This window comes from Taudactylus pleione, unplaced genomic scaffold, assembly GCF_031769625.1.
Source record: "Taudactylus pleione unplaced genomic scaffold, aTauple2 ptg000015l, whole genome shotgun sequence".
Taxonomy (NCBI): Eukaryota; Metazoa; Chordata; class Amphibia; order Anura; family Myobatrachidae; genus Taudactylus; species Taudactylus pleione.
The window spans coordinates 30,372,742-30,398,523 of NW_028284417.1; the positions used below are offsets into that span (position 1 = coordinate 30,372,742).

A 25,782-nucleotide genomic window follows, 5' to 3' on the forward strand; every position below is an offset into this window, starting at 1 on the left:
TTTATAATTTGTGCCTTAGACAAAGTTTGTGTACATTGAACTATCAAAGGTTTCATTATCTCAGTCATGCCAAAATTATTCCGTATTTCGGAATATTTGGATATGGGAGACTCAATCTGTAATACATGGACACAACACGGTATATATACTAAGTGGCCTATCTAAAATGATGACTATTGGCAGACCTGGACACAGGATTTTAAACAGCTATAAAATTATATGCAAAAACAGGTGTGTTTTTCATTTATTATTATTTACATTGTAAATCCTTTGAAAAGCCGCCATTTAGTAAATTTACACTAATGGCTACGTACCAAGTTCAATAATTTGGCATTCTGTTTGTACTCACTTCTGATGCCCCGTTCAGTTACCAATAGTATAAATTGTCTCAATCCTAATATAAAATATATTAATAATAAAGCTAAATAATGAGGACCATACACTCACAACTTTGACATAACTTTGTTCTGCTCAGCCTTTTCTTCACCTGTTTTTCTATATAAAACTATGAGAAGGTGAAATTGTTAGAACATCCTCCATTACTGTTCTAATGCTGTCCAGTGATCTCATGTATACAGTACATTAAGACAATTCATCAGCATGCATTTTGTTAATATACAGCAAATTTACAATTCTAATAATGATGTGTATCAATAGTGTTCTTTCAAAAACTGCATTTGTGTTTATTGTGTTTGTGGGCCACTGTTCATCTGGTTGACTAGTACTTGCATGGTCTGGTCCACAAAACAGCTTGTTTCACTGTGATTGTATCAGAGCATCAGGAGGTGTGTGATCTTCTTTCAGAGCTGGCTCACTAAACTGTAAGTAACATGAAGAGGCAGTCATACGTACCATAGACTGAATTCTCTCAAGAGATACAATGCAGACAGAGCGTGCAGCGTCTCAAAACTCTAAATGTGTGCTTCTTTTTTATGACTGGAGGTTCGAAAATCAGAAATGCTTTAGTCTCTGGGATATGACTTTGACTTTGCACAATATCAGAGTCAATATTGCAAATGATTTAAAAAAAATATTGAATATAACTACAGCAATTAGAAGAAGCAGCTTTTCTTTAAAAATTATAATGGAACATTTCCTGTGTCAAAGAAAAACTCCTCCAAGAATAGGCAAGCATTTTTTTTATTTTTATTATCACCTAAATACTTAAGATTTTACAACTTTTTTAAGGTGTAGTTTGATAAACATTTATTTTTGTTTCTTTTATAACTGTATAATTTCTGTATATAAAAAGACACCAAATAATGTAAATGTTTTTGTTTCTATTTAAGGCAATATGTTTGATTATATACATGTTATAAAGAATTACAGCAGATACAGAGCAACTGAATTATTATTAAAGATTCCAAAATACCCACCTCACTTAATCTTTATCAAAGTCCAAACAACTACCAAAATCTTAATATTTAGCTTAGTATTGCTATTCATGACAGAATGTACTCTGCTTATGCCTGAGCTTTACATTTCCAGACAATTGTTTCAAAAATGCTTTACAATGTATTTTAAAGCAATGCATAGACATACCAGTGAAGGAAAATGCAGCTACATCCACTGTTGCCCTAAGCTGGATATTTATATTCTGTACCTTTCTATGCCAACATCACCCTCCTTATAAAATGCTTTCAAAGTTTATAATGATAGCACCTGCCAAACATGCCCAACATCCACCCCTCATTAAAGTCACTGATGTTTCCTAATCTGGCCATACTGACAAATATTGGGCATTTTCAGTGTTTTAATACAAAACTATATGTGCAGGGAGGGTGAAATGGTTAATTGCACACAGCAGGATTGTCGAAACAACTGATAAACACACAAATCTATCTTCTGTCTACAAAACTTGCTTTATATTTATAATGTGGCTTGTATGAAAGTTTTTGTCAAAATGATTGTGGCATATATAGTATATACTATAAGGATCTATGTAAGAAAATTGATCCTTCATGTCTTTGGTGAATAGTATTGTCTCCCTGGCTCTTAACAAAGAACCTTACAAGGGAGCACTACACTCTGCTGTTGGAGGACCAGAGATCACAAACATGTCTTATCAGGAGACTGCTATTAATAAACAGGCAAGCAGAAAAACTTATTAGAGATAGGCCATGGTCAGAACTGGCAAGTGTCAAAGTGCTATGTAAGAGGGGTTCTAGACTTCATATGACCTGGTACTGAGCCGCAACTAGACTTTTTGGTGCCCTGTGCCAGAAAGAGCATTAGCCCCCCCCACCCCCCGCCGCCCCCCAATTTTTCAAATGGAGACATGAGATTTGCCCGAAAAAGGGGCATGGTTGCATCTCATGAGGAAGGGCCATTACAAATCTGATTTGTCTTGTATGATGATAAAGGGGTACCGATCCCATTTTACTACTGTTATCCAGGTGGTAATCCAATGGCTGCATTGATGACACAAAAGTATTCTGCAGTATAACTCACCAGCTCTGTAGGAGGGTGCTGGTGAAGCTGCTCCTGCAGCAGGATTTGTCCATCAGAACAGCCGTGCAGAAACCTGGAGACGGCAGTGTAGTTCACCCACTGAAGGTATAGAAAAAGTGCTGTTTTTAGTGTACATGCAGCAAATATCAGCGGCAGGGAGATCAGTGAATGTATCCTGTGCCAGCACCTGAACCCGCTGGCAAGGGTACTCTAGGTGTGCTGGTAACACTTGGGCCAGGATTCGGTGGCTGTGTTCAGGTCTGCCATCAGAAATTATGGGGGAGATGTATTATAGCAGCACTTTAAGTGCCGCTATATCACTTCCTGCTTCACCTCGGTAAAGAAGGAAGGAAGCACTAGCACTAGCGATGAGAACTATGAACATCTCCTTGGCCAAAGCGGAGGAGTGTTAACTCCCCCCTCTGTCGATCCCTGCCTGAGTACACAGCGCATCAGCCCAGTGCTGATGCCCTGTGTCTCAGTCCCGGCCGCCTCCACTGAGCATGCGTGGGATCTCGCAAGTATTGCGAGATCCCGCGTGCAGCCCTGGAGTTGGCAGCCACCGCAGCAGGGACAGTGCTGTCCCTGCTGTGGGGATAGAGCTGTACTTGTCGATAGCGACAACAGCAGTGGGCAGAACGGTCAGGCGCTGATGCCGCTTCGACTCTTCGTACATCTCCCTCTCTATGTGTAAGGCGTCTGACTGCCATGTTAGAAGTGATAGTTTTGAATCCCAGGTATGACAGTATTTTGAAATGTGTTTGTTAAATAAAAGAAGATGTGACTGGAGGGGCTTGGGGGTTGCCAGATGGAGGGGGAGTCGGCCAGGGAGAATGAGAAGCGAGAAACTGACAGGCCTGAACAGCGCCCCCTGCCCTGTGGTGCCCTGTGTGTTGACACATGTCGCACCACCCTAATTATGGCCCTGACCTGGTATAAGGACCTTCAATGACTTAAATCAATGCAAATATAGGTTACATTGCATACCAGAAATATGTTAATAAAATTATAATTGCTCATTAAGGCCATTGGTCCCCAATTTCCTTAACGAGCAATTATCATTTAATTGTTTTTTTAACATATTTGCATAATTACATATATGACACTTTAAGCTAATGTGCTATAAACAAAATTGTAAAAAAAAATATACTGTAGATTTAATTGTATATACAGTATATAGTTTTCATAATCAATTTTTTTTTAAATGTTTGTTTATTGAAGCACTACATCACATCAAGATCGAAATACATAAAGGAAAATCAAACATTCACATGCCAGTATAATGTAAACAAGGGATGGGAGCACTATTAAAAAGTGATGTTGCCCATAGCAACCAATCAGATTCCAGGTATTATCTTCTAGAAGGTGCTAGATAAATGAGAAGTAGAATCTGATTGGTTGCTATGGGCAACATCACTTCTTAATAGAACTCCCATTTTAGTAAATTTACCTAATACATCTTGTTTACACTACATAAAATAAAAACAGTAGAGTGTTTGTATAGATAGTAAACTATTCCTTGATAGGCTATTACTAAGCGTCAATTTTTTACATAAAATTATGCAGAAACTGCAGTTTCTGCATCATTTTAAGTATCGATCCTATGTACTAATGGCACATTGCAGGAGATTTCACACAGATCCTGCAAAGTGCTAATTAGCATACCCATTATTATCAATGGGGACTACGATCTGACCCCTATGTACTAAACTCCAAAAAGCAAAGCTTTTCGGAGTTCAGCACCAGTAGTTTACACCATCTTCAGATGTCCCTCCAAGTTCCCGGTAGTACATAGCCAGGAAATTTTCATTAAAAATGAAAATATTCCCCGCGAGTTGGTCCGTTAATAATCACGGCAGTACCTAATACATAGACCCCAATGACTCTCCAGTTCCACCCATCATTTATTATCAGTAAAAACACAGTCACATAAATGATCCCCACTACTGATTATAAATGCGTTGGAAATCTAATGATGCCCTATAACTAAAAAGAGGAAGAGTCTGGGCATCAGAGGAACTACATGAGAAATCCAAATAAATCAACAGATGGTATAAAATAAATAATATATAGAGTTCAGCCATTAATAATTAAGTAATATAGAGGGATCATCCAATAACCATATCACAATTTATAACAAAAAATGTACATTGACAGTACAACTACACATGTTTTTTTTTACAGGGATAGACTTTTAAATTTTGTTATCAGGGTCCTACTGTGATGCATGGGGCTATAGTTAACTACAGTAGGACACTTTTTTCTTATACGTTTAATTATCACCTCAATGTTACACTCCACCCTGCCATTAAAGAACATTTATCAAGTATCCCTGAACATCACAGTGCACCAGGTGGAAAACTGTTTTTGTTTACAATACTGTTGCTTAGCAACGTGATGTGCCTGTTCAGATACAAAAGTTCCAGATCCTACTGACACACGAGGTGTTGACATTCTGTAGTTACCAGATGTGTTCTACTATAGTCAAGTCCATGTGTATCTTTACAATCACAGACAGTATTTGTTGTATTGTTGATTACATATTAAGGTGAGCTGACTGTTATTTTTGTATGTATCTACAAATTTGATAGAGGTTGATTTTTTTCATTACTGTGATAGCCAATGTTGCAGATTCTTTCTATTGGTTTCTTATCGTTTTTTAGGTGTATTTACAAATACAGTATATAAAAAGAGAATGTTGGGACTGTAATGTAGCTTGAGAAAGGAGTTGGTAATCTCCGAAATGCTGCTGCTTAGTCCAATATTTTGATAATTATATTAAGTCCTGTGAGTGCCTTTGTTTATTTCAAGTTCCAATTATTTTGGACATGATATGGTGGTGCACCGAGGTAATAGAATTAATGTAAGGAGTCGAACGCATCGGTAGCCGCTTTCCATATGACCACTGCAGCCTGCTTACTACCTCTGCTAATGTGAGTATCCACTCACCAATGCCAAATATCCATCCCTCTTCATGTGGAAGGCAGGGCCACCCTCTGTTTTTACCTCCACAGCTGTCATCATTAGTATCGGGACATACATTCACCCCATGCTGGATGCAAGAAATCCACCTGAAACAGGCCCATCTCCATTGGCACATCACAAACAAGCACGTAATTGTGTCTACACACCCATGACACTCCCACAAAATGGATCAGTTACGGGCTATCGCATGGTAGTCACATGGTTGCTGCCCAGAAACTCCAAAAACTGGCATCACAAGGGGGGTGCGGGATGTGCGAGCCGCACCCGGGTGTCACCAGCCAAGGGGTGACACCAAAGTGCTGGCTCCCCCGCAGTGACAGGAGCCGGGTGCTGCATTATGTGCAGCACTCGGTTCCTAGCACAGTGGGGGAGCCGGCACTTCACACAGGCTGGTGCCCGAGGCCAGCCTGCATCTCCTGCAATGCCGGTGTGAAAAAAAAAAAGGGTGTTTGGGCCGTGAGGCCACGCCCACTCATGAAGCCACACCCCACCCACGAGGCCACACCTCCTTATTAGCCGGCGACATGTAGGGATGCCACTGTCCCCAAAAGGCTTTTTTTAAGGATTTCTGTATGTGGAAGCATGTGGGGTAAATATTGATCAGGCAAAATAGATTAACTCACCTATTCATGATTAAAGAGATCCACAAAACATGAGCTGCTGGGGGTACTTGAGGGCTGGAGTTGGGAACTTCTGACATAAACCATTTTAAACAACAATTTAATGGTAGAAAAGAACAACTTGGCCCATCTAGTCTGGCTGAGAAATATGCAGAGTCTAAGGTACTTGGCTAAACCTAAGTAATGATAAGGGCATATAGTCTAAACAGTTGTCATTTACTGCTGCTCAGCATTTCTAAACACAAGTTATGTTTATTGATTAGATATTTAAGAAGGTAAATTAGAGGGAATATTGCTACCATTTGCACAATGTTGCAAAAATCCCATGTCCTCAGTATTCAAGATACTCCCCGGTGATGTATAATTTCAGGTACAATAGCAGGGACAAATATGTAATGGTCCCATTGATTTCATATCTCATTATTTAGTGAACTCATTTCTTTTGTTGGGCATTGAGAGGGAACAATTTGACTATCCTGAGAATAAACCCTGCCAGACAGCAAGCTGTGGTTGTCACGGCTGAAAGTTCAATAAAGACTGGGGAAATTGGCAACAGTTCTAGCAAGCATATGTACAGTGATCTTTTGCTACAATACTTTTCATTGAGTGGCATGATGATGTCTTGCTATGTAGTAGAAATCCTCTAATCAAGCTGTCACTGCTCTTCTTCTCGAAGGCAAAGGACATTAAATCAAGTAACTATAATGTTTAACTCCAAAGTCCATTGATTCCTGCTTTCTTAACTGCGTCCTTTATAATTTAGAAAAGTAACAGCTTGACCTTGCTTTTGTGTGTAAGAAGCATGCCAGCAATGCAGACGAATGTGACAGAGCAGAAATAAACCTGAGCTACCGTGCAATGACTTGTTTTATTGGATTGCTTAAAGCTCCAAAATTGTATTCAACTCTGGAGCAAGTTCTACATGACACAATACTGCAGTTAGCACAATATATTCATGTCCCTATATCCCATTCCACGGTTGGCAAGTAGCAAAAACTGAAAATAATGAAAGCATAACTTACCTACATTTTATTTTCCTATAGTTCTCTGTATTTCTACTACACTCCACCAAATAAAAGTGTTGTATAAGTAGGGCGTACACAGAGGACATGATTCAGAGGTGGACGCAAATCTGGTCGCGACTGTGATGACGCACACAGTGGTTCTGCGAAAATATGAAAATGATGCAGCAACCGGGATTTGTACAGATACTCCCATCAGCGTCATCTCTGATCTGCCACTTAAATGCAAAGATGCACCATCAGTCACACATTGGTCGTGCCAATGTAAGCGGGGTGTGGTATGAGTTGTTGCCTGCTGCCGTGCAGATGTAACCCAGTGGCTTAACTTATGCTGCACCCTCTCACTTTCAGTCTTTTAGGTGACAGACAGTCCTTGTATGCTGTCCAGTCACAAACACGAAGGAGGAGGTCTAGGAGGAAGGAAAGGAGGTGAGAACTATCCTCCTCAAACTGACCAACACTCCCTGCCAAGCCTAGAACCGCCCCGACGAGAAGAGGAATTTGGGTTTAAGTGAAGATCATCACTGGCACTTTTGGTCTCAGATCCCGAGTTTCACCTATAGGTACTCACGTAATAGGTGAAGACTCGACCTCGCACATAACAGGTGAAGACTCGACCTTGCACTGTACGCCCTGAAGGAAGATGGACAGAAAGGACCAGACAGACACAGAGGTTCTCACCAGTGGCACTCTTGGGCTTCGTCCCGCTTGATCCCACTTAGGTTAATATAGGAAGATAACAATAATGCTTTGTAGGGCACTATCCTAATCCAACAGTGTGTCCCACTATTGCACTAAAAAAAGTATACACTAACAATGGCCCTAACTCACGAGCCAGGCAAATTGTATGTGTGGTGTAACAAAACCTAGATTCAACAAATGGCACCAGTGCTAAATAATTTTACCCTGCATGGCACAATAATACAATAAACACAAACCAATGACCTTAGTGCTGATATATCTATTATGTGTACAAATAAACAATTTATCTATGTATTTATAGCATTGTTTTATAAATTATTGATTTTTAAAATGATTTACCAGCTGCAAATCCATAATGTAGGGTTTGTGAACACCCAATAAATGAAACCAAATACAATTAACCAGATAAGACCGCACCAGTATCCTGACCATTGGCATCCCAAAGGTAAGTATTGGGGTGTTAGGGGGAGGTAAGGTTTAGCTAGCAGGTTTAGGCATTAGGGGGAGGGTTAGGCATTGGGTAGGGAGTGTTAGGATTACGGTGCGAGGAGAGAGAGGTTAGGTTTAGGCACTAGGGGGAGGTTAGGTTTAGGCACTGGGGAGGGGTTGTTAGGTTTAGGGTCTGGGGAGAGGGAGGTTAGGTTTAGGCACAAGGGGGGAGTTTATGGTTAGACACCGGGGAGGGTGGGTTAGGGTAGAGGCTTGGGTAGGGGTTAGAAAAATACTTACTATTACTTCCTATGGGTGTCGGGATCTGTGTGCAATGGTTTGTACAAAAAAACACAGTCTATATTGTCCCAATTGGTAAGTGTGCCAAGAGGTGCAAATGGACAGATGTCTCCTGTAATATCCCAAATAATTACCACGCTGGATGGATCTGGTCTCCGAGATCACTTTGTCGGCAACCTGAGCCGGGGTATACTGCACCAGCAGTCTCTTTGTCTCCCGTGTATACCAGCAGATTGAGCTAATCCTAGGTAATGTCAATTGGGCCTAGTGCCCACCTCTCTGTCCACAGGCCTGAGGCCTGACTGTGGCCACGGGCCTAGTGCTCGCCTAACATTGTCACACTTAGTGCCCTGGGACTAGCACACAGGTCACCCACACCAAACTGGGGCACTATTGATTTACAGAGCCTAGTGCCCTCTACAGAGACTGCCTAATTCCCTAGTGCCTACCCTGGTGGTCTTGGGGGAATTGCAAAAAGGTGGTGGTTGCCCAGACCCGCCTACCCATATCGCTGGAAGAGGCTGCAATGGGGTGCTTCGTTAAACTCTTTTGCATCCCGCCACTGCAGTCCTCTCTGGTCCTCAGCCGAAGTTCCGACTGCCGTCATCCTCAAGGCTCAGCTGCCGCTTCGCTGACTTCTCCTGTTGATTGCGGCATCTACACATGCCACTGGAGCTATTCTTTCTTCCAGCCGAACCTCTTTGCTTGCTCTTTGCCATCTGACTGACTCGCCCTGCTCTGTGATGTCTAATGTAAGATGATGCGAGGAGGTGGAGACATGACGCAGCTCACTGCGGGTGACTGATTAGCTGCGGTTTGCAGGTCAACGTCAAAGTCCCCCCAATTTCATTGGATGAGCTTGTATCCTGGATGCAATTTTGTCTACACTAGTGCCTCGTGACACACCATGCCAGACAAAATGGAGTCCACCACCAGCCCAACGGACACCTAGTACCAGCACAGGACCCCCACCTCTTCCTCCCCAGTCAGACCCCCTCTCACATCATGAATGCTCTGTGCAACTCTGTGGATGCTGTGAATGGCCGCCAGAAGACAACAGCTGGAGCAATTGTAACTGTGTACACAGATTTAAGCACAGGCTGAGACATGTCCCGAAACAGTTGCGATACACCAGGTTTGACTCACCATCCCCGTTACCTCCAACAAACACTAACTAACTGTCGATCACTTTGCATGCAAATCCTCACTTTGACCAGCATTCATAATCCATTGAGACACATGAGCAGTGTAGACGCATGCGCAGTACAAAAATAATCGCTCAACTCCGCAAACATCATCATTGCATCCACTTCTGAATCAGACCCAGAGAGAGAACTTTGTGGGACATACTTTTAAGTTATATTAAAGTTTTATATATGTTGAGTTTTTGCTACTAACTAAATCTGGAATAGGAAATAAGGCCCTGAATGAAAGGGAGATAGAAAATTACTACAGCATAACTTTTTGTCTAGTGTTTACATATGTAATATGGGATTAGTCCAAGTTACGGGTTGGGTATGAAATCCCGGCGGCTCAGTAGCCGTCGGGATGAAATGCTGACATTGGAAGCCCGACAGAGGAGAATCCCGATGGAGCGTTTAAGTACCCTAACCATACCCCCCCCCTAACCCTAACCTTCCCTTAGGGGTGCCTAACCTTAAAACTCCCAGGGTAGTGCCTAACTATTAGTCCTCCCCAGGGGGTGCCTAAACCTAAACCCCCCCTGCACCTTAACCTAACCCTTCTGCATGCATTACTTATTCGAGCTGCATCCAAGGACTCAGCATCAGATAATCTGGAATAACATCGGTTGACTAAGTGACCCATGGAGTCATGCAAGTCGGCTGCCGCAGATGCAAGACTAAGGCTAGGAAAACAGAGATCCTGACCTCTTCCCTCCCCCCCCCAATAGCGGTGGCACGTCGCCACCCCATCCCACCCTCAAACAGCAGCTGACTGTCAATCACAGACTGTTATTCACTGACAGTCTGCTGCTGCTCTGCGGACGATCACACAGGACCCGTATTGCACATGTGCAGTACGAGTCCGGCGCCTGCGCAGATTCCCAACCTTTGTGAACATATGTGCACTGCTGAATAAGGCCCATAAACCAGTAATCCTAAAAAATCTTGTTTGAAAAAAACCTCTTGAATACAGCAGTTAAAGCTATTATCTACAAAATGTAAAAAGTAAAAACTAAAATAGGTTCACATGGTCAGTGAAAAAGCACCTATCACCTTCAGAGTTTAATTGGAAATCAACCAATAACAAGTGGCTAACTAGTGCTGGCTACATCGTCATCATCATCGTGGTGTATTTGCACATACCATCAGGTACTAACGATTGCTTCATCTCTGGGGGTCAGTATCGGTTCGCAATCACATGGACATGCCCTTACTGACTTGGTCTATGTTATATCATCACTTCCCTCACCACTACCACCTTTCCAGTCATAGGGAGGCACAAGTGTCACATATGAGCACATGTACATATTATGCATGCGACTTGTTTTGTGGGAATGTGCAGCACAGAGTTGCAGCTTTTACACAACATAAAAGGACATAACTCAGCATCAGCCCCAGTTTATGTAGCCAGCATTATTTATATGTCCCGCATAAATGAGTCAATGCAAGTGCTTGTGTAATGCTTATTAATATTTCCAATTAGAGTCTCATCTATTGGAGGCAGGTGACAATTCTGGACACTAATAAACCCCCTGCGTTTTCCTATGCTACCAACATAGTGCAAACAGACAGTGAAAGCACTACCTTAAAATGTGATCATGTAATTATAACACTAGCCAGAACTCAACATGAAATATGTCAGGATGTGAAAAACCAGTGTTTAACTAAAACATATCATTTTCCGAAGCTTAGCTAAAATTCAATTTACCTAGCGGAATATAACACATAAATCCAACCAATATTCTTTTAAAAATTATTACTGGTAAAACAACTGAAGCGTTTAATGTATTAGGTAAACAAGATGCCTATGTACCTTATTACAAATTAGAGAAACAAAGAATAAGACTATTATTGTGAATGTTTGTCCTCCTCGCTGTGACTTATTGTAGCAGATTTACAGTAGAATAGATGAATATCAAGAGATGCTATCTGTTATACAAAGTAAGTTCATCTGAGCCCTCTGGTCCCATCCCGTCAATCTGTAGTGTTAAAATAAGTTCATTTAAACCCAGGACCATCTGTGACCAGTACAAGAGAACATGATTAGTAAAACATGATGACTGCACCTACCTTAAAGATTGAAGTTAATATTTCATCTACAGAGCCTGAAAGGGACATTAACACATCTAATCTCCATTAGCATCATGGATAATATATAGCAGCAGTAAGAGTATTTCGCATTGGCAACTGTACAGGGAACCTATAAATGTTTGAAACATTAACTTAACATTTCAGATGTTATTTTATAATCTTTCTTTATCCTGGTATGACAGTATTGCAGCAATTATGCAGCCTTCCCAAATAAAACTGGTGATTTTGTTGTGCCTCTTTCCTCATAGTACTTCAGCACAGTGACACTGAGAGATGAGCAGAGACAACAACATAAAATGACTAATGTGTTCTGTACACCCCTGCAGCTGACAGAGATTACAACACTAACTGCAGGGTCCTGTTGAGGACATTGAGATGTTGCAGAGCTGCATACTGACAGAGCAAGAGAACCTGCCACACTGATTGTAGCTATCAAATGTAAAGTGTACAAAAAAAAAACTTTTCTATGATCCTTCCACTCAGGAGAGCCATAGCAAGAAATGTGTGCCATTTATGCAAGTGTTTGGTTCATTGTAATAGTCAGTCAATACTCTGCAATATACTCCTATAATGGGCTGCTGCCATGAGGCAGTGGAGCTGTGATGTCAGAAGACAGGTTATGGGCGCAAGTATAGTATAGTAGTAGAATGCAGCCTGGGTCTCACACTCTTTACATTTGAATATTGGGTGCACATGTTTCCCATGATCTCCCCCAAGGCTAGACTTACAATAGAGATGGAGCAACAGCTCCAGGCCTCCACATAAAAATAGGCCAATCATTAAAACAGCATGATGGTGACCAGCCACTAGCTGGCCACATGGTCGGCCATAAGTCATAAGTATTAAAATTGTATTTCTATTTTCCTCACAAAATACTTTTACATATTTAGGGAGACATTGGGGCTGATAGCATAGGTGGTGTACATGCCCACATGGCACTGGCCACACCCACTCAGCACTGGTCACACCCACTCAGCACTGGTGACTGCTACTTGCTATAGGCCTTTGATCATTTTCAATCCCAGGCCCATATAGCCCTAAATCCAGTCCTGATCTCTACTGAATATGGAATAACTTGTACTTGTAACCTCCATATTAAAAGCACTAGACCAGTGGTTCCCAAACTTCCTTGAATCACGGCATCGTAGGGTATCAGCATTTTTGCATCCCTAGGCCAAAAGTTTCTTATTCAGAAATTGAGCAAAAATGATTATGTTAATTTTGTTGACCTGTCATCCTTAGGTTCTGTTATGTGGTGGTAGACAGTATTGCGCTGCTATTTGCCCACATATTTATTATTGGCTGCCACCAGCATTGGTTTTTACCTTTCACATTGACCATAAATAATTTGATTTGGTTCTTGGACCACCAACCCATGGCAACCCAGTGTGTCAACTTACCCAGTATGGGAATCACTGCACTAGACATTGTGGAAATCCTGCTGAAAGGAATGTCCCATTGAAAAGCTGCCATCTTGTTCTGCAAACCTATGAAAACATAGGCACACTTGTCACGTCATGGTGCATTGCATGTCCCAACCTAATATTGTACTATGCTGTGCCTGTTTTCTGCTTTGTAAATAACCTCCAATAAGTGTTAGTAAAGAAGAAATGTGATCCTCCTGCCCTAGAAGAAAACACTCTGGCTCTTTCCAAAATCCATGGGGCAGTGTCTACGGGATAATAAAGTCTAAGTAGTTAAATTAGTATTTTGCTCTGCTGCACTATAGGTTCCAGCAAGCCCCAGCATGCCTTAACTGTTTGGTGAAGCTGGCTTTTGTGGAATGTTAGAACCTGTAGTGCACCACCTGTAGCAAACAAAATATACAAGAATACGTTTCTGGTGAGTAGGCCATTTGAAAGAAAGTTGCAGACTAAGGCCTTATGCAGAGTTGGATGTAAATTGGACATGTGTTGCTCCAAAGAAGCACGTACAGTATGGAACAACTGTGTATATTCATTATACACATCTTGAGATGTGACCACCCCTAGGTGTATGCCTGGTTTGCTACTAATCATCAATATCACCAGTGTGCACTTCCACCTACCCTGCAAGTAAACTAAATGGTCCTCTGAATAGGAGTATTTCTCAAATGTTCAACCCTGTATAGCCAGCAGTTGTGTTGACACACCCTCACTAAACTTTGCCTTCATGAGACTGCCCTGTTACAGCGCAATTCTGCCTCTTTTGTCATAATGGCAGGTGCAATCAAAATGCCTCAAGTGTACTTGTGTCCATACTTAGTGTGGTAGATATTTTAAGGACTGGTTCATGGACTAATGTGAAACAGCAAACATTTTCTGTAAAGCTAATATGTTTGGACTATATGAATAAACATTAATAATGTATTTTCCTGTGACATTTGCTTTCAGTTTCTAGTATTGTACTTTTTTGCAGCTTTTATGATGACTACCTACATTTACAAAAAAGGTGCATTTTCTCTCATCACAATGTAGACAAAGAGCTTCTACACCTGGCTTTGTTATTAAACCTGCATTTTTTTAAAGAAAGAATCTATCTAATGTATTATCCAAACAGTATTGTGTTTTACTGTTCTCTCTCCATATTCAATTGTTTTAATGGACTTATTGAATAAATGTTCATGAATGATACTAGTCAAAATGCACTCAGGTTTAATTTATAAATATGTGCTTGCTGCATTTTCCTTGTATATAGGGTAAAATTTGTTTAATTAGCCAAACTGTTTTGGTGTATTTTACACTCATTTGATATTGTGCATTTGTACTTGTGATACTGGCCCCATGCACTCATGTGATCTGACTTATTGGAAAAGTTTGCCATGATGGGATACATAAATACCAGTGAATAGGCCCTTAGATATGAAGCTCACCTCATACTATTACAAGGTTCATATTATGTATAATCCACACAGTAATGCAGAAACAAACACACAACCAAGACCACCACATTATACTGACAAATTAATGTGTATCGTATAGGGATGTAGTCTGCATCCTGGCGTGCTGGATGCCAACGGCCTAAATTCCATCGGGATCTCGGCACCAGTATCCCGATCGTCGGCATCCCGAAGGTATCAGGGTGTTAGGGGGAGGTTAGGGTGTGGGGTTAGGGTTAGGCACTAGGGGGGGGGGTTAGGCACTGGGGAATGAGTTTTAGGATTAGGGTGCGTGGAGAAGGAGGTTAGGTTTAGGCACTAGGGGGGAGGTTAGGTTTAGGCACAGGGGAGGGAGTCTTATGTTTAGGGTGCAGGGAGGGGGAGGTTAGGCTTAGGTACTGGGGGGATAGGTTAGGGTTAGACACCAAGGAGGGAGGGTTAGGGTAAGGGTTAGGGTAGGGGTTAGGAAAACACTTACCGTTCATTCCTATGGGTGTCTCGATTTTGGCTGTTGGAATACCTCTGTCTGCATTCTGACCAGCGGCATCCTGACACCCAGGATTTCTTACCCAACCCGCTGTATATATGTACAGTAGTGCAAACATGTAATAAAATCATGTTCACATAACCACAGGAACGTTCTCAGGATGCCAGCTTCTGGAAGAAGTTAGGCCTTGCAGGTTTTAATCTTTGTGTGCTGTAGGTATGTTTGTCAGATTTCTCTCTCTCTCTCTCTCTCTCTCTCTCTCTCTCTCTCTCTCTCTGTCTCCCTCTATCTCTCTAATTTGGGACTAATAATAAAGGATCTTAAAGGCAGCCACTAGCAAAACTTCTAGCAATCCCAGTAGTTACTACGAAATAGCAACACTGCCGTTTGTCATTGGACAAAACAACTTTTTTTATCAGATTTATGCAAAGAACCCTGGGGACTTTCAAGAAAGAATAGTTTTATGGATCCCAAGCCTGAATGAAGGTCAGTCATCTTCATTGACTGACCAACACCAGTGAAGAAACGGCTCCCATGTTGGGCTCTACTTACCTATGACAGCCATCAATACATCCAGGTTCTGTGAGATACATTTAAAATTGTTGTCAATTGAATGATATTCTACAGAATGCAAGCCTCTTTTATTTCCAGTTTAGTAAAATTAATTTTACATTTACAAAATCATTGTAATTCAATAAGTTTCCATCCACGTTGGAGTGCAGGTATTCTTAAAATAATATTAGAATCCACAAGTTAATGTTCACTGATATGTGATAAGCATTTTTATTTGCATTACATGCCTTCATGCCCAGTAGTTCATGCAGGGGTCGGTTTCTGAGTACCCAGAAACACCCCCTGACAGACTCCAGAGCAGGCATCATGCTCTTAAGCCCCGTCCCCTCATGGCAAAATGCAATGATTCGCAAGTCAATCGGGAGGAGGCGGAGCCAATATGACGCAGTTCCATTAGAACCACGTCATTTGGCTCTGTCCCCTCCCAATTGACCCACAAATCATGGCAGTTTCATGCTAGAGGGAGTGGAGTAATGAGATGGTGCCAGCCTGCCAGGTCTGCAAAGTAAGGGTGTGTGTGTAATGTATATATGTATGTGTGTTTAATGTATGGGTGACATATGTATGTGTATGTGTGTATGTGTTTGCATATCTATGTGTGTTTATGTATGTATATGTGTGTGTGTGTGTGTGTGTGTGTGTGTGTGTACACCCCCCTATAAAAATCCCTTGTTTGCCCCAGATGCCATGCCTATGTAAAACAGACTTATATGTTGCATTACAAAAACTTGATGTGTTTTGTTTTTCAGGGCAAATTATGACATCAACATCTAAAGGCTTCTTCCGACCATTTCTAGTAATCTGCATCGTGTTGATTTGCTTCATGATATGTTTATTAATATATGTGAAACCAACAAACAACTGGATCTCCAGCCCCATCGAATCAGCTAATTCAGTGCTTAAAATGAAGAATTTTTTCTCTACTAAAAGGGATTATTATAACGAAACCATCATTCTTATTTGGGTGTGGCCTTTTGGACAGACATTTGAACTTAAATCCTGCCAGTCTCTTTTTAATATCCATGGTTGCCATTTAACTACTGACCGCACACTGTACAATAAATCACATGCCGTACTAATACATCACAGGGACATCAGCTGGGACCTAACTAACCTGCCAGTGCAGATGAGGCCACCATTCCAGAAATGGATTTGGATGAACCTGGAATCTCCAACTCACACACCACAAAAAAGTGGCATTGAACATTTATTTAATCTCACATTGACCTACAGACGTGACTCAGACATTCAGGTGCCTTATGGCTTTATGGTCGTAAGCACAAAGCCTTTTGAATTTGAAGTGCCAAGCAAAGACAAACTGGTCTGTTGGGTTGTCAGCAATTGGAATCCAGATCATGTTAGAGTAAAGTATTATAATGAACTCAACAAATACATTGAAATTCTAACCTACGGCCAGGCATTTGGTGAATACTTGAATGATAAAAGTTTGATCCCAACCATCTCTACTTGTAAATTTTACTTGTCCTTTGAAAACTCTATCCACAAAGATTATATCACTGAAAAACTTTACAATGCGCTACTGGCTGGATCTGTGCCAATAGTCCTGGGGCCACCAAGAGAAAACTATGAGAACTACATACCAGCGGATTCTTTTATTCACGTGGAAGATTTTCTCTCTCCTAGAGAGCTGGCGGATTATCTGTTAGTACTAGATAAGGACACTGAACGATACCTGTCATACTTTAACTGGAAGAGGCACTACACCGTGAACTTGTCCCACTTCTGGGAATCTCATGCTTGCCTTGCATGTGACCATGTTAAAAGACACCGGGAATATAAATCTGTCTATAATTTGGAGAAGTGGTTTTGGAACTAAGCCGCCTCTTTCATGTTTAAGCACTTTCTAGAAAGACATTACAATGGTTACTTGCACCAAGATAAACGTTTAGTGCTTTGTCTCATTGTTTACTGCTCTCGTAAATGCATAATTTAAGCATAAACTTTGTGAAACATGGAAACATCTATCAGCTTTAGAATCCACATTCCCTGACACTCCACATGTAGCAGCAGTTTGTGCACACAGAGAGATTTATCTACCGTGAACTTTAATCCGTTTTTTTACGCATCTTATTTTTAGAGTTCTTACAAAGTTTCCGTGTTATGTAGCAGTCTGGAATCTGGAATCATCTTCTTCTCCATGTGATTATCTTTATGCAGTATAAATCAAGCTGCAATTTATAATGCCAAATATCACAAGGAGTTAGACATTTTATTATATATGTCAACTGCAAAAGAGTAAGATCAGAACATTTAAAGGGTGAGAAATAAAAAAACATAGAACATTCTTATTTGTTAGGTTTTCCATTTCAATCAAGCGCAGTTTACGCGTGATATGTCATATTCACCTAGCGTCAACCAAGGCTGCAAGTAACACTTTTAAGCCATTTTCTCACCCTATAAACAATCTCACAATGTGGTTCCATATTTAGAAGTTTCACTTTTACGATCATATTGATCTAAAGTTATGCTACAGCACATTTGTTTATTTTTGACTTACATGGTTTTTTTTCAATATTTTTTTAAAGAAACAAGGAGTGATGTTTATTTTCCTATAATTATACCACCATCAGTCTGTATATTATTTGTGGGGTTAAAAAGAAAATCTATTTTTCAATCTTTTGGGTAGGTGGTGGTTGGCTGTCATTGAACAAATGCAGGTTTGTATAAATGCTAACAAGTGACTGACTACACGACAAGAGGTACACTGGAATAAAATGACTACTTATAGACGACACTGCTATTTTTGCAAGCAGAGTTATTTTCTGATCTACAATAGTTGCAGTTGTCTGAAAAAGAATATTATGTACTATAATAAGCAAGCAATACAGATTCTTGCACATATCCTGTGTTTTCTAATCATAGCTGTAACTAGGGTTGTGCAAGCGTTGCCGTAGATTGCATTTGGCTTGTAGGATACCTGGAACAGTGCCCAGAGTGCTCAACTTCCCAGTTCTGAGCGTGACATCATGATGTTAGGGGGAGGAGCCTGCCCAAATGGGCACAGAGCCCTGCTTCGGTGCTGTCTCTAACATACCATCTTTAAAGACTTAAGTAATTGATTGTATAAAAAATGAACTAATTATTAATTTTTGTACTGGAGAAAACTGTACAGTAGAACTGACAATTGCCAACAGGTTGCATCTATATGAAAGACTATGTCACAAAATATAGAGATGGGAATAAGCCACCTTGATATAAAATTAAAGGATTTTTCTAGTCTAGTCTAAGCTAATTTCTGAACATGCAAAAGCACAGTGCAAATGCTGTTTTGTTAAAGCACACACTTTCTTTTGCACAATGTATCCATTTCTATGTGTAAGTGCTTAAATATGAGAGCCAATGAGTCACTTTATGTAGGGTGCAGGTATATGATGAGCAGAGATTGAAAAGCACATTATTATATTTATTATTTTAAAATATTCAAACACAAATGTCACAAATGTAATAAAGATGGTACAATGTTTCCTCACCCATTAAGCTAAACTGAGCGGTGTTTAAGAAGAAGAACAAAATACTTGAAGGGTGTTAGTAGAGTTTTAGTAGGTGGGATTTTGACATTTTTTTTTTACTGTACTTTCAGGTGGATCTGTACACCTGCAACACTAACATTTCCAATTTACAAGGGCAGTTTGAAATGCACATACTGTAATGACATTTAACAACACGTGCATATAAAGGAGCAGTGTGGGTCAGCCTTTTATGGGGTTCTGTAAAAGAACCTTATGAAGTTTCCCAGATTCCCATATAATTTGAGCCTTACTGCTTACTGTGTTAATGTTTTGCTTTTAGTGTTGGAATTTGCTGAAGCTGACAGGCAGCTAAGATTTTATTCACATAACTGACAAAACTATAAGGAGATAAGTGCTGCTGATGGCTACATTATGGTGACAGTTATCAAGACACACTTACTGGAAGTAAGAGAAATCTGCAGTTGGATGCATTGTCTACTGTCTTGCAATGGAACGGTCCAATTTTTTGACTTTCAGAGTGCATGATGAATATTTCTTTATTTTCCTTTACATCGAGCCACTTTCTTAATAAGCAGGATGTCTTTTTATAGAAAATCTTGATATAGAAAAAATGAAATCATGGCCAAAGGTCTATTTCAAGTGGCCTTACCATGAAATAAACTGTATTTCCTTAGTAAAACCATCCTTGTTGCAGCTACACTATGCAAGTTTATCTCCACAGGAACACAGGGCCTGATTCAGACTTGCACACAAACCCGATGGTTTGCACACATGTCCGATGGTGGGTTGACAGCATATGTGCAGAATTGGTTCAGCATTATTTTACGCAGTGCCCCAAAGTCGCATCCTGATTGACAGACTGCTCTCCTTTGGGGTTGGGGAGTGGGCGGTGCTGACCAGCATTACAGAAAGTGGGGGGTGTGTCACCCCTGTTTTCTGGGAGTGCCAAGGTCAGTGTCTGCGTTACCAGCTGTCTTCAGTGCAGATGAGGCGGCCAATGATAGATAACCTATGCTGCAACCATTGGATCCAATGATGTGCCTTCGGATGCATCACTCAGATCTGTAATGCTGGCTGGAGGCGTTTTTGTCCTCAGACACATCCTGCAGCATTAGCATATATGCACAAAGCAGGTCCATCCAATGACACAGATGCTGTGTGCAATGCGTACAACTCTGAATCAGGCCCACTATAAAGTATACAAAGCATTAGGTGGAGCTTTAACTTGTATTCTGTTTTGTTAGTAAAAATAAAATTAGCCTGTTAGTCTACAGTTTAAAGGGCCAATTTTTCTACATTTATATTCAGCACATTTGTTGTATTTCACTGCACTCAGAATATGCTGTCGAAGACTGTCCAATTTCATATGGGAAAATGTAGTTAGTAGGGTTACAATACATTAAATTTAATACAAAAGCTATTAGAAAAATACTTTCCAATATGCTGCTTTGCATTGAAATGAGTTTTATTTGTTTATATGGGTCCACAATTATTACACTATAAAACTACATTATAGTGAAACTAAATATCCTAGACCTCTATAATATTTGTCTACAACGTCCTTAGTTCCTGGGATAGTCTGTATATCCTAACTACTGTAACTGCTTTCATGTTACGTAGGATATCTGTGGTCCAATATGTCATTTTCCTTGATTATTTCTTCTTAAATATTTCTTTTTGTCTTGGTATTACACAGAAATACTTAAGACAAAGTAGGAAAGGTTTATAGATGCAGCAAATATATAGGATAATGTTCACACAATGTGTATTCAGTAACACAATTCTACCACAACTTTTGCCCCTTGTGCACCTGTCAGTTTGTCACATATGTGTTTGCTGCTTATAGGACACTAACCTGTTTCTTTTAACAACTTTAGAAAATATGGCACAATTCATGTGTGTTATTACTGACTGCAAGATTGATATTGTGAACAGCAATGGAAAATGTGTAATTTAATTTGTAATGCACTTTAATGTGAAAGCATTAGGTTAATATTTATATGACCCCATTTCGATGTATCAGGTACATGTTAAAAATACTGCTAAAACATAATGTGAAAATAATTTTTGTCTGTGATTTGTATTTGTTGGTAATGGACTTGGTTTCTGTTTTCATTTACATATGCTGTATCATGACTAAGGAGTGTTTTGCTACGATCTGTTACATAATATGACACCCAATAAATCTTTAAAAACAATATTACATCTATAAAAGAAAAAATATATAATATGTTTACCTGAGTAAACAAATACTGCAATATCTCTGAATGATGGAATATGATGCAAATTCAATTATTTTTAGGGATGCAGATAAAATTAAGCACAAAGGGGGGTATTTATCAAAGACTGGAGAGAGCTTGTAAATTTCATTTTACAAGCTGTATTTGAAAAATGACAGGAGCAGATTGGTTAATACTTTTTATCTCACAATTTTATCTCTCATCAAGCTTTAGCAGATCCCAAAGTACCATCAGAACCTCATGCAATGTGCAGCTACACATATATCAGGTTATTACGGGAGGAAATCCTTCCTTGCTTATGCTCACACCTCTATGGGATGCCAACAAAAACAGCCAATGTTTTGCTGCCTTGATAACCTGAGTAGTATTAAATGAATCTGCCTCTTTGTGTCTTTAAGTTTGTTTTTGTTTTTTCAGTTTTTTTTTATCCTTCTGTAATCAGATAACCAAATTCCATTAAAAAATTTGAGCACACACATTTACATGAGTGAGAATTAAATAATTAATAATTAAATATTATATATTTGCACAAATACTTTTTATGTACCTAAAATGTACCTTAGGCCTTATTCAAAAAACATTTTCCCTGCCTTCTAACAAATCTAGTATACTGTTTGTAACTTAATGACTTTGCGATTGATAGTTTTTTTCCCTGAATGTAACCAGACCACTTTTCACATTTTCACAATGTGCCCAAAAACAATGAATAACTTTTTTACTTCTAAGTATAAATAGAATTACCGAAAAAGCTTCTTTTTTAACATAAGATGTAAAGATATTTATCTTTTTGTTTTGCTTTTCTGATATTACCAAGACTGCTGATATTTAACATTGAATGTACATTATTGTATATACAATATAGAAGGTTTCATGCTGTCACAGGGCTTGAAGACAAAGGGGGGTATTCAATATAGGAGCGAAAAGTCTGTGCTGAAATTTTCGCTCCACATCGCAGGTTTTCTGGGGGTAATGTATCACGCGCATGCCCGCTTTAACCCCGTATTCAATTAGAAATCAACGAAAACGGGAGCCGGCGGAAAGGTATCGCCAAAAAATGGGAAACATTCCATGGACTCCCCTAAAGATGTATAGACATGGGGGATCACTATGGGTACCCCCAATTTTACCTGATGAAGGAAGTCTGAGTTTCTAATAGCTGCGGCAGGTGCATATTTGCGGCTATGAAGAAGGGGTGAAGAATAGCGCTTAGATTTTTTTTTTGTAAAAATAACTATTCCTATCAAATTTGGGGTACATGAAAATGGGGTTAAGCATTTTTTTAAGTCCCTAAAATGATTTCTAAAAATTCTGCAAAAATGCACCTGCCGCTACTCCCGCAATGAAGAAAACACCTGCCGCATACTTGGGAACCCCTCTGAATTTAATTTGACTATTTTAGAAGTGTGTTCCCTATTTTTATTTTTTAACCCCCAAAATTAAAGTTATTTTTTTGGGGGGGTTCCTGATTTTTTTAAAAACTTTTTTTGACCCAGTTTATTTTTAAATGACATTCCCAGGGGTGCAGGCTATTTTTTTAAGCCTGCACCCCTAAACCCCAATTCTGCACTTTTTTTCGCCATGAAATACGGGCATAATTAAAACATGCGAAAATAGCGTCATCAGCGATAAATTATCACCGATTCTGACTTTTCGCTGCTTAATTGAATACGGCCCAAAGGGGGCCATATACAGTGCTAAGTACAGATAAGGGAGCTAAATGACAAAGGCAGAGAAAATCCCTGTACATATTGCTTCTTGATATGTACTAAAGGGATTTCTCTGCCTTAAGCCTGCTAGGTCTAAGAGCAGGCTAGAATATTGCAGTACAATAGGCCTATGGTAGCGCTAAGTGACCCAGCTGTTACTACAGAAAATGTCACTTGCTGTTAGCTGTCTTCTCCAGCACAGGCTATTTCACCTTTAGCTGCCGTTATCAGCCTCTTCTCGCTGGAGAAGCAGGAAGAGTGCTCTTTATCATTTTGACCTCTTGTCAATAAAGTTTTGGCAAAAAAAGCTCACTACTGCAGCTGCACCCAGTGAGAGAGTTGAGTGAGACCACACAGTGCAGTCAGGAGCAGTCTGAATTAGAGATGTGCCCAGACCCTCGTGTTTTGGTTCTAAATCATTGTAGTGTTTTGGTTTTGCTAAAACCATCCTCAAGTGTTTTGGTTTTGGATTTGAATTTCTTTAAAATGTGATAAAAACAGATATAAACATGTAATTTGAACCTGTTTTTGTTCCTATAGTATTATTACTAGGGGTGAGCGGGTTCGGATTTCTGAAATCTGAACCCCCCCGAGCCCCCATGATGTGAGGCCGATCCGAGTCAGGCTCGACTTTTCCCGCCTGACTCGGATCTGAAATCGAGGCAAAACGTCATCATCCCGCCTTCCGAGTCTCGCGGGTTTTGGATCCAATATAAGGTACCTGCGTCGGTGCCATTTTCTCACTCGGCTGTGGACAGTGAAGAGGGAGGGTGGGAGTTAGGGCTGGCTGGGCTGTGTAGTGTAGTGTAGTGTAGTGCAGAGTAGTGTTGTGCTGTGCTGTGCTGTGCTGCTGTTGTCCATAGGGGCTGTGTCGACTACTTAAAAGTCCATAGGGGCTGGCTGTGTTGTGCTGTGCTGCTGTTGTCCATAGGGGCTGTGTCCACTACTTCAAAGTCCATAGGGGCTGGCTAGACTGTGTTGTGCAGTCAGATGTCCATAGGGGCTATGTCCGCTCCAAAGTCCTGTGCAGTGTACCAGTCCTAAAGGGGTGCTGTAGTGTTGTCCAGGGGGTGCTCTGTCCGTCAGGGGTGCTCCCCCCAAATGCAAAAAAATATATATTTTTTCTGTGTTTGTGAATTGTGTGCGCAGTAGCCGCACGTGCATCAACAAAGTAGTGCCAAGCGTGCGCCTGTGTCATAAGTAATGGGCCGGCTGGCTTGACCATTAAAGGGTGCTGTAACCCCCAAAGTACACTCCAAACCAAATAAAAAAATATTTTCTGTGTTTGTGAATTGTGTGCGCAGTAGCCGCACGTGCATCAACAAAGTAGTGCCAAGCGTGCGCCTGTGTCATAAGTAAAGGGCCGGCTGGCTTGACCATTAAAGGGTGCTGTAACCCCCAAAGTACACTCCAAACCAAATAAAAAAATATTTTCTGTGTTTGTGAATTGTGTGCGCAGTAGCCGCACGTGTATCAACAAAGTAGTGCCAAGTGTGCACCTGTGCTATAAGTAAAGGGCTGGCTGGCTTGACCGTTAAAGGGTGCTGTAACCCCCAAAGTACACTCCAAACCAAATAAAAAAATATTTTCTGTGTTTGTGAATTGTGTGCGCAGTAGCCGCACGTGTATCAACAAAGTAGTGCCAAGCGTGCACCTGTGTCATAAGTAAAGGGCTGGCTGGCTTGACCGTTAAAGGGTGCTGTAACCCCCAAAGTACACTCCAAACCAAATAAAAAAATATTTTCTGTGTTTGTGAATTGTGTGCGCAGTAGCCGCACGTGCATCAACAAAGTAGTGCCAAGCGTGCGCCTGTGTCATAAGTAAAGGGCCGGCTGGCTTGACCGTTAAAGGGTGCTGTAACCCCCAAAGTACACTCCAAACCAAATAAAAAAATATTTTCTGTGTTTGTGAATTATGTGCGCAGTGGCCGCACGTGCATCAACAAAGTAGTGCCAAGCGTGCGCCTGTGTCATAAGTAAAGGGCCGGCTGGCTTGACCGTTAAAGGGTGCTGTAACCCCCAAAGTACACTCCAAACCAAATAAAAAAATATTTTCTGTGTTTGTGAATTGTGTGCACTGTGGCTGCACGTGCATCAACAAAGGAGCAGCGCCAAGCGTGCGCCTGTGTCCCATAAATAAAGAGCCGGCTGGCTCATTTCTTAAAGGGTGGTGTAACCCACAAAGTGCACTACTCTCCAGAAAAAATGAAAAAATATTTTCTGTGTTTGTGTGCGCCTTAGCTGCACGTATATATCAATATAACATAAATGGAGGACTAAACTTTCTGCGATAAAAATAAAATAGGGAAAGATCAAGAACCACTTCCTCCTAGTGCTGTTGCTGCTGCTGGGAGTTGTTCATCATCCCAGAGAGGAAGTAGGAACACCACTACTTTTACTAAACAATTGACCCTCCAACAGTCCCTAGCGAGGAGGATGAAGTACGACAGCTGTCATCCTGAAGCAAAACGTATAACTGAGGCCTTGACTGCTATGTTGGTGTTAGACGTGCATCCGGTATCCGCCATTAGTGCAGTGGGATTTAGACAATTGATGGAGGTAGTGTGTCCCCGGTTCCAAATCCCGTCTAGATTCCACCTGCATCCTCAAAGCAGCAGCGACAAGCGTGCGTCTGTCTGTTAAAG

General features: G+C 40.7%; 1 protein-coding gene across 1 annotated transcript in view; it reads left to right on the plus strand.

The window, feature by feature from the left end:
* FUT9 (fucosyltransferase 9) overlaps nt 1–21,390 on the plus strand; it is a 188,160-nt gene extending 166,770 nt beyond the window's left edge. The window contains exon 3 of the mRNA XM_088470849.1: nt 16,451–21,390. Coding sequence (XP_088326975.1) covers nt 16,459–17,538 — 1,080 coding nt within the window. The 5' untranslated portion in view covers nt 16,451–16,458 and the 3' untranslated portion in view covers nt 17,539–21,390. The remainder of the gene's footprint in view (nt 1–16,450) is intronic.
* Nucleotides 21,391–25,782: the final 4,392 nt, after the last annotated feature.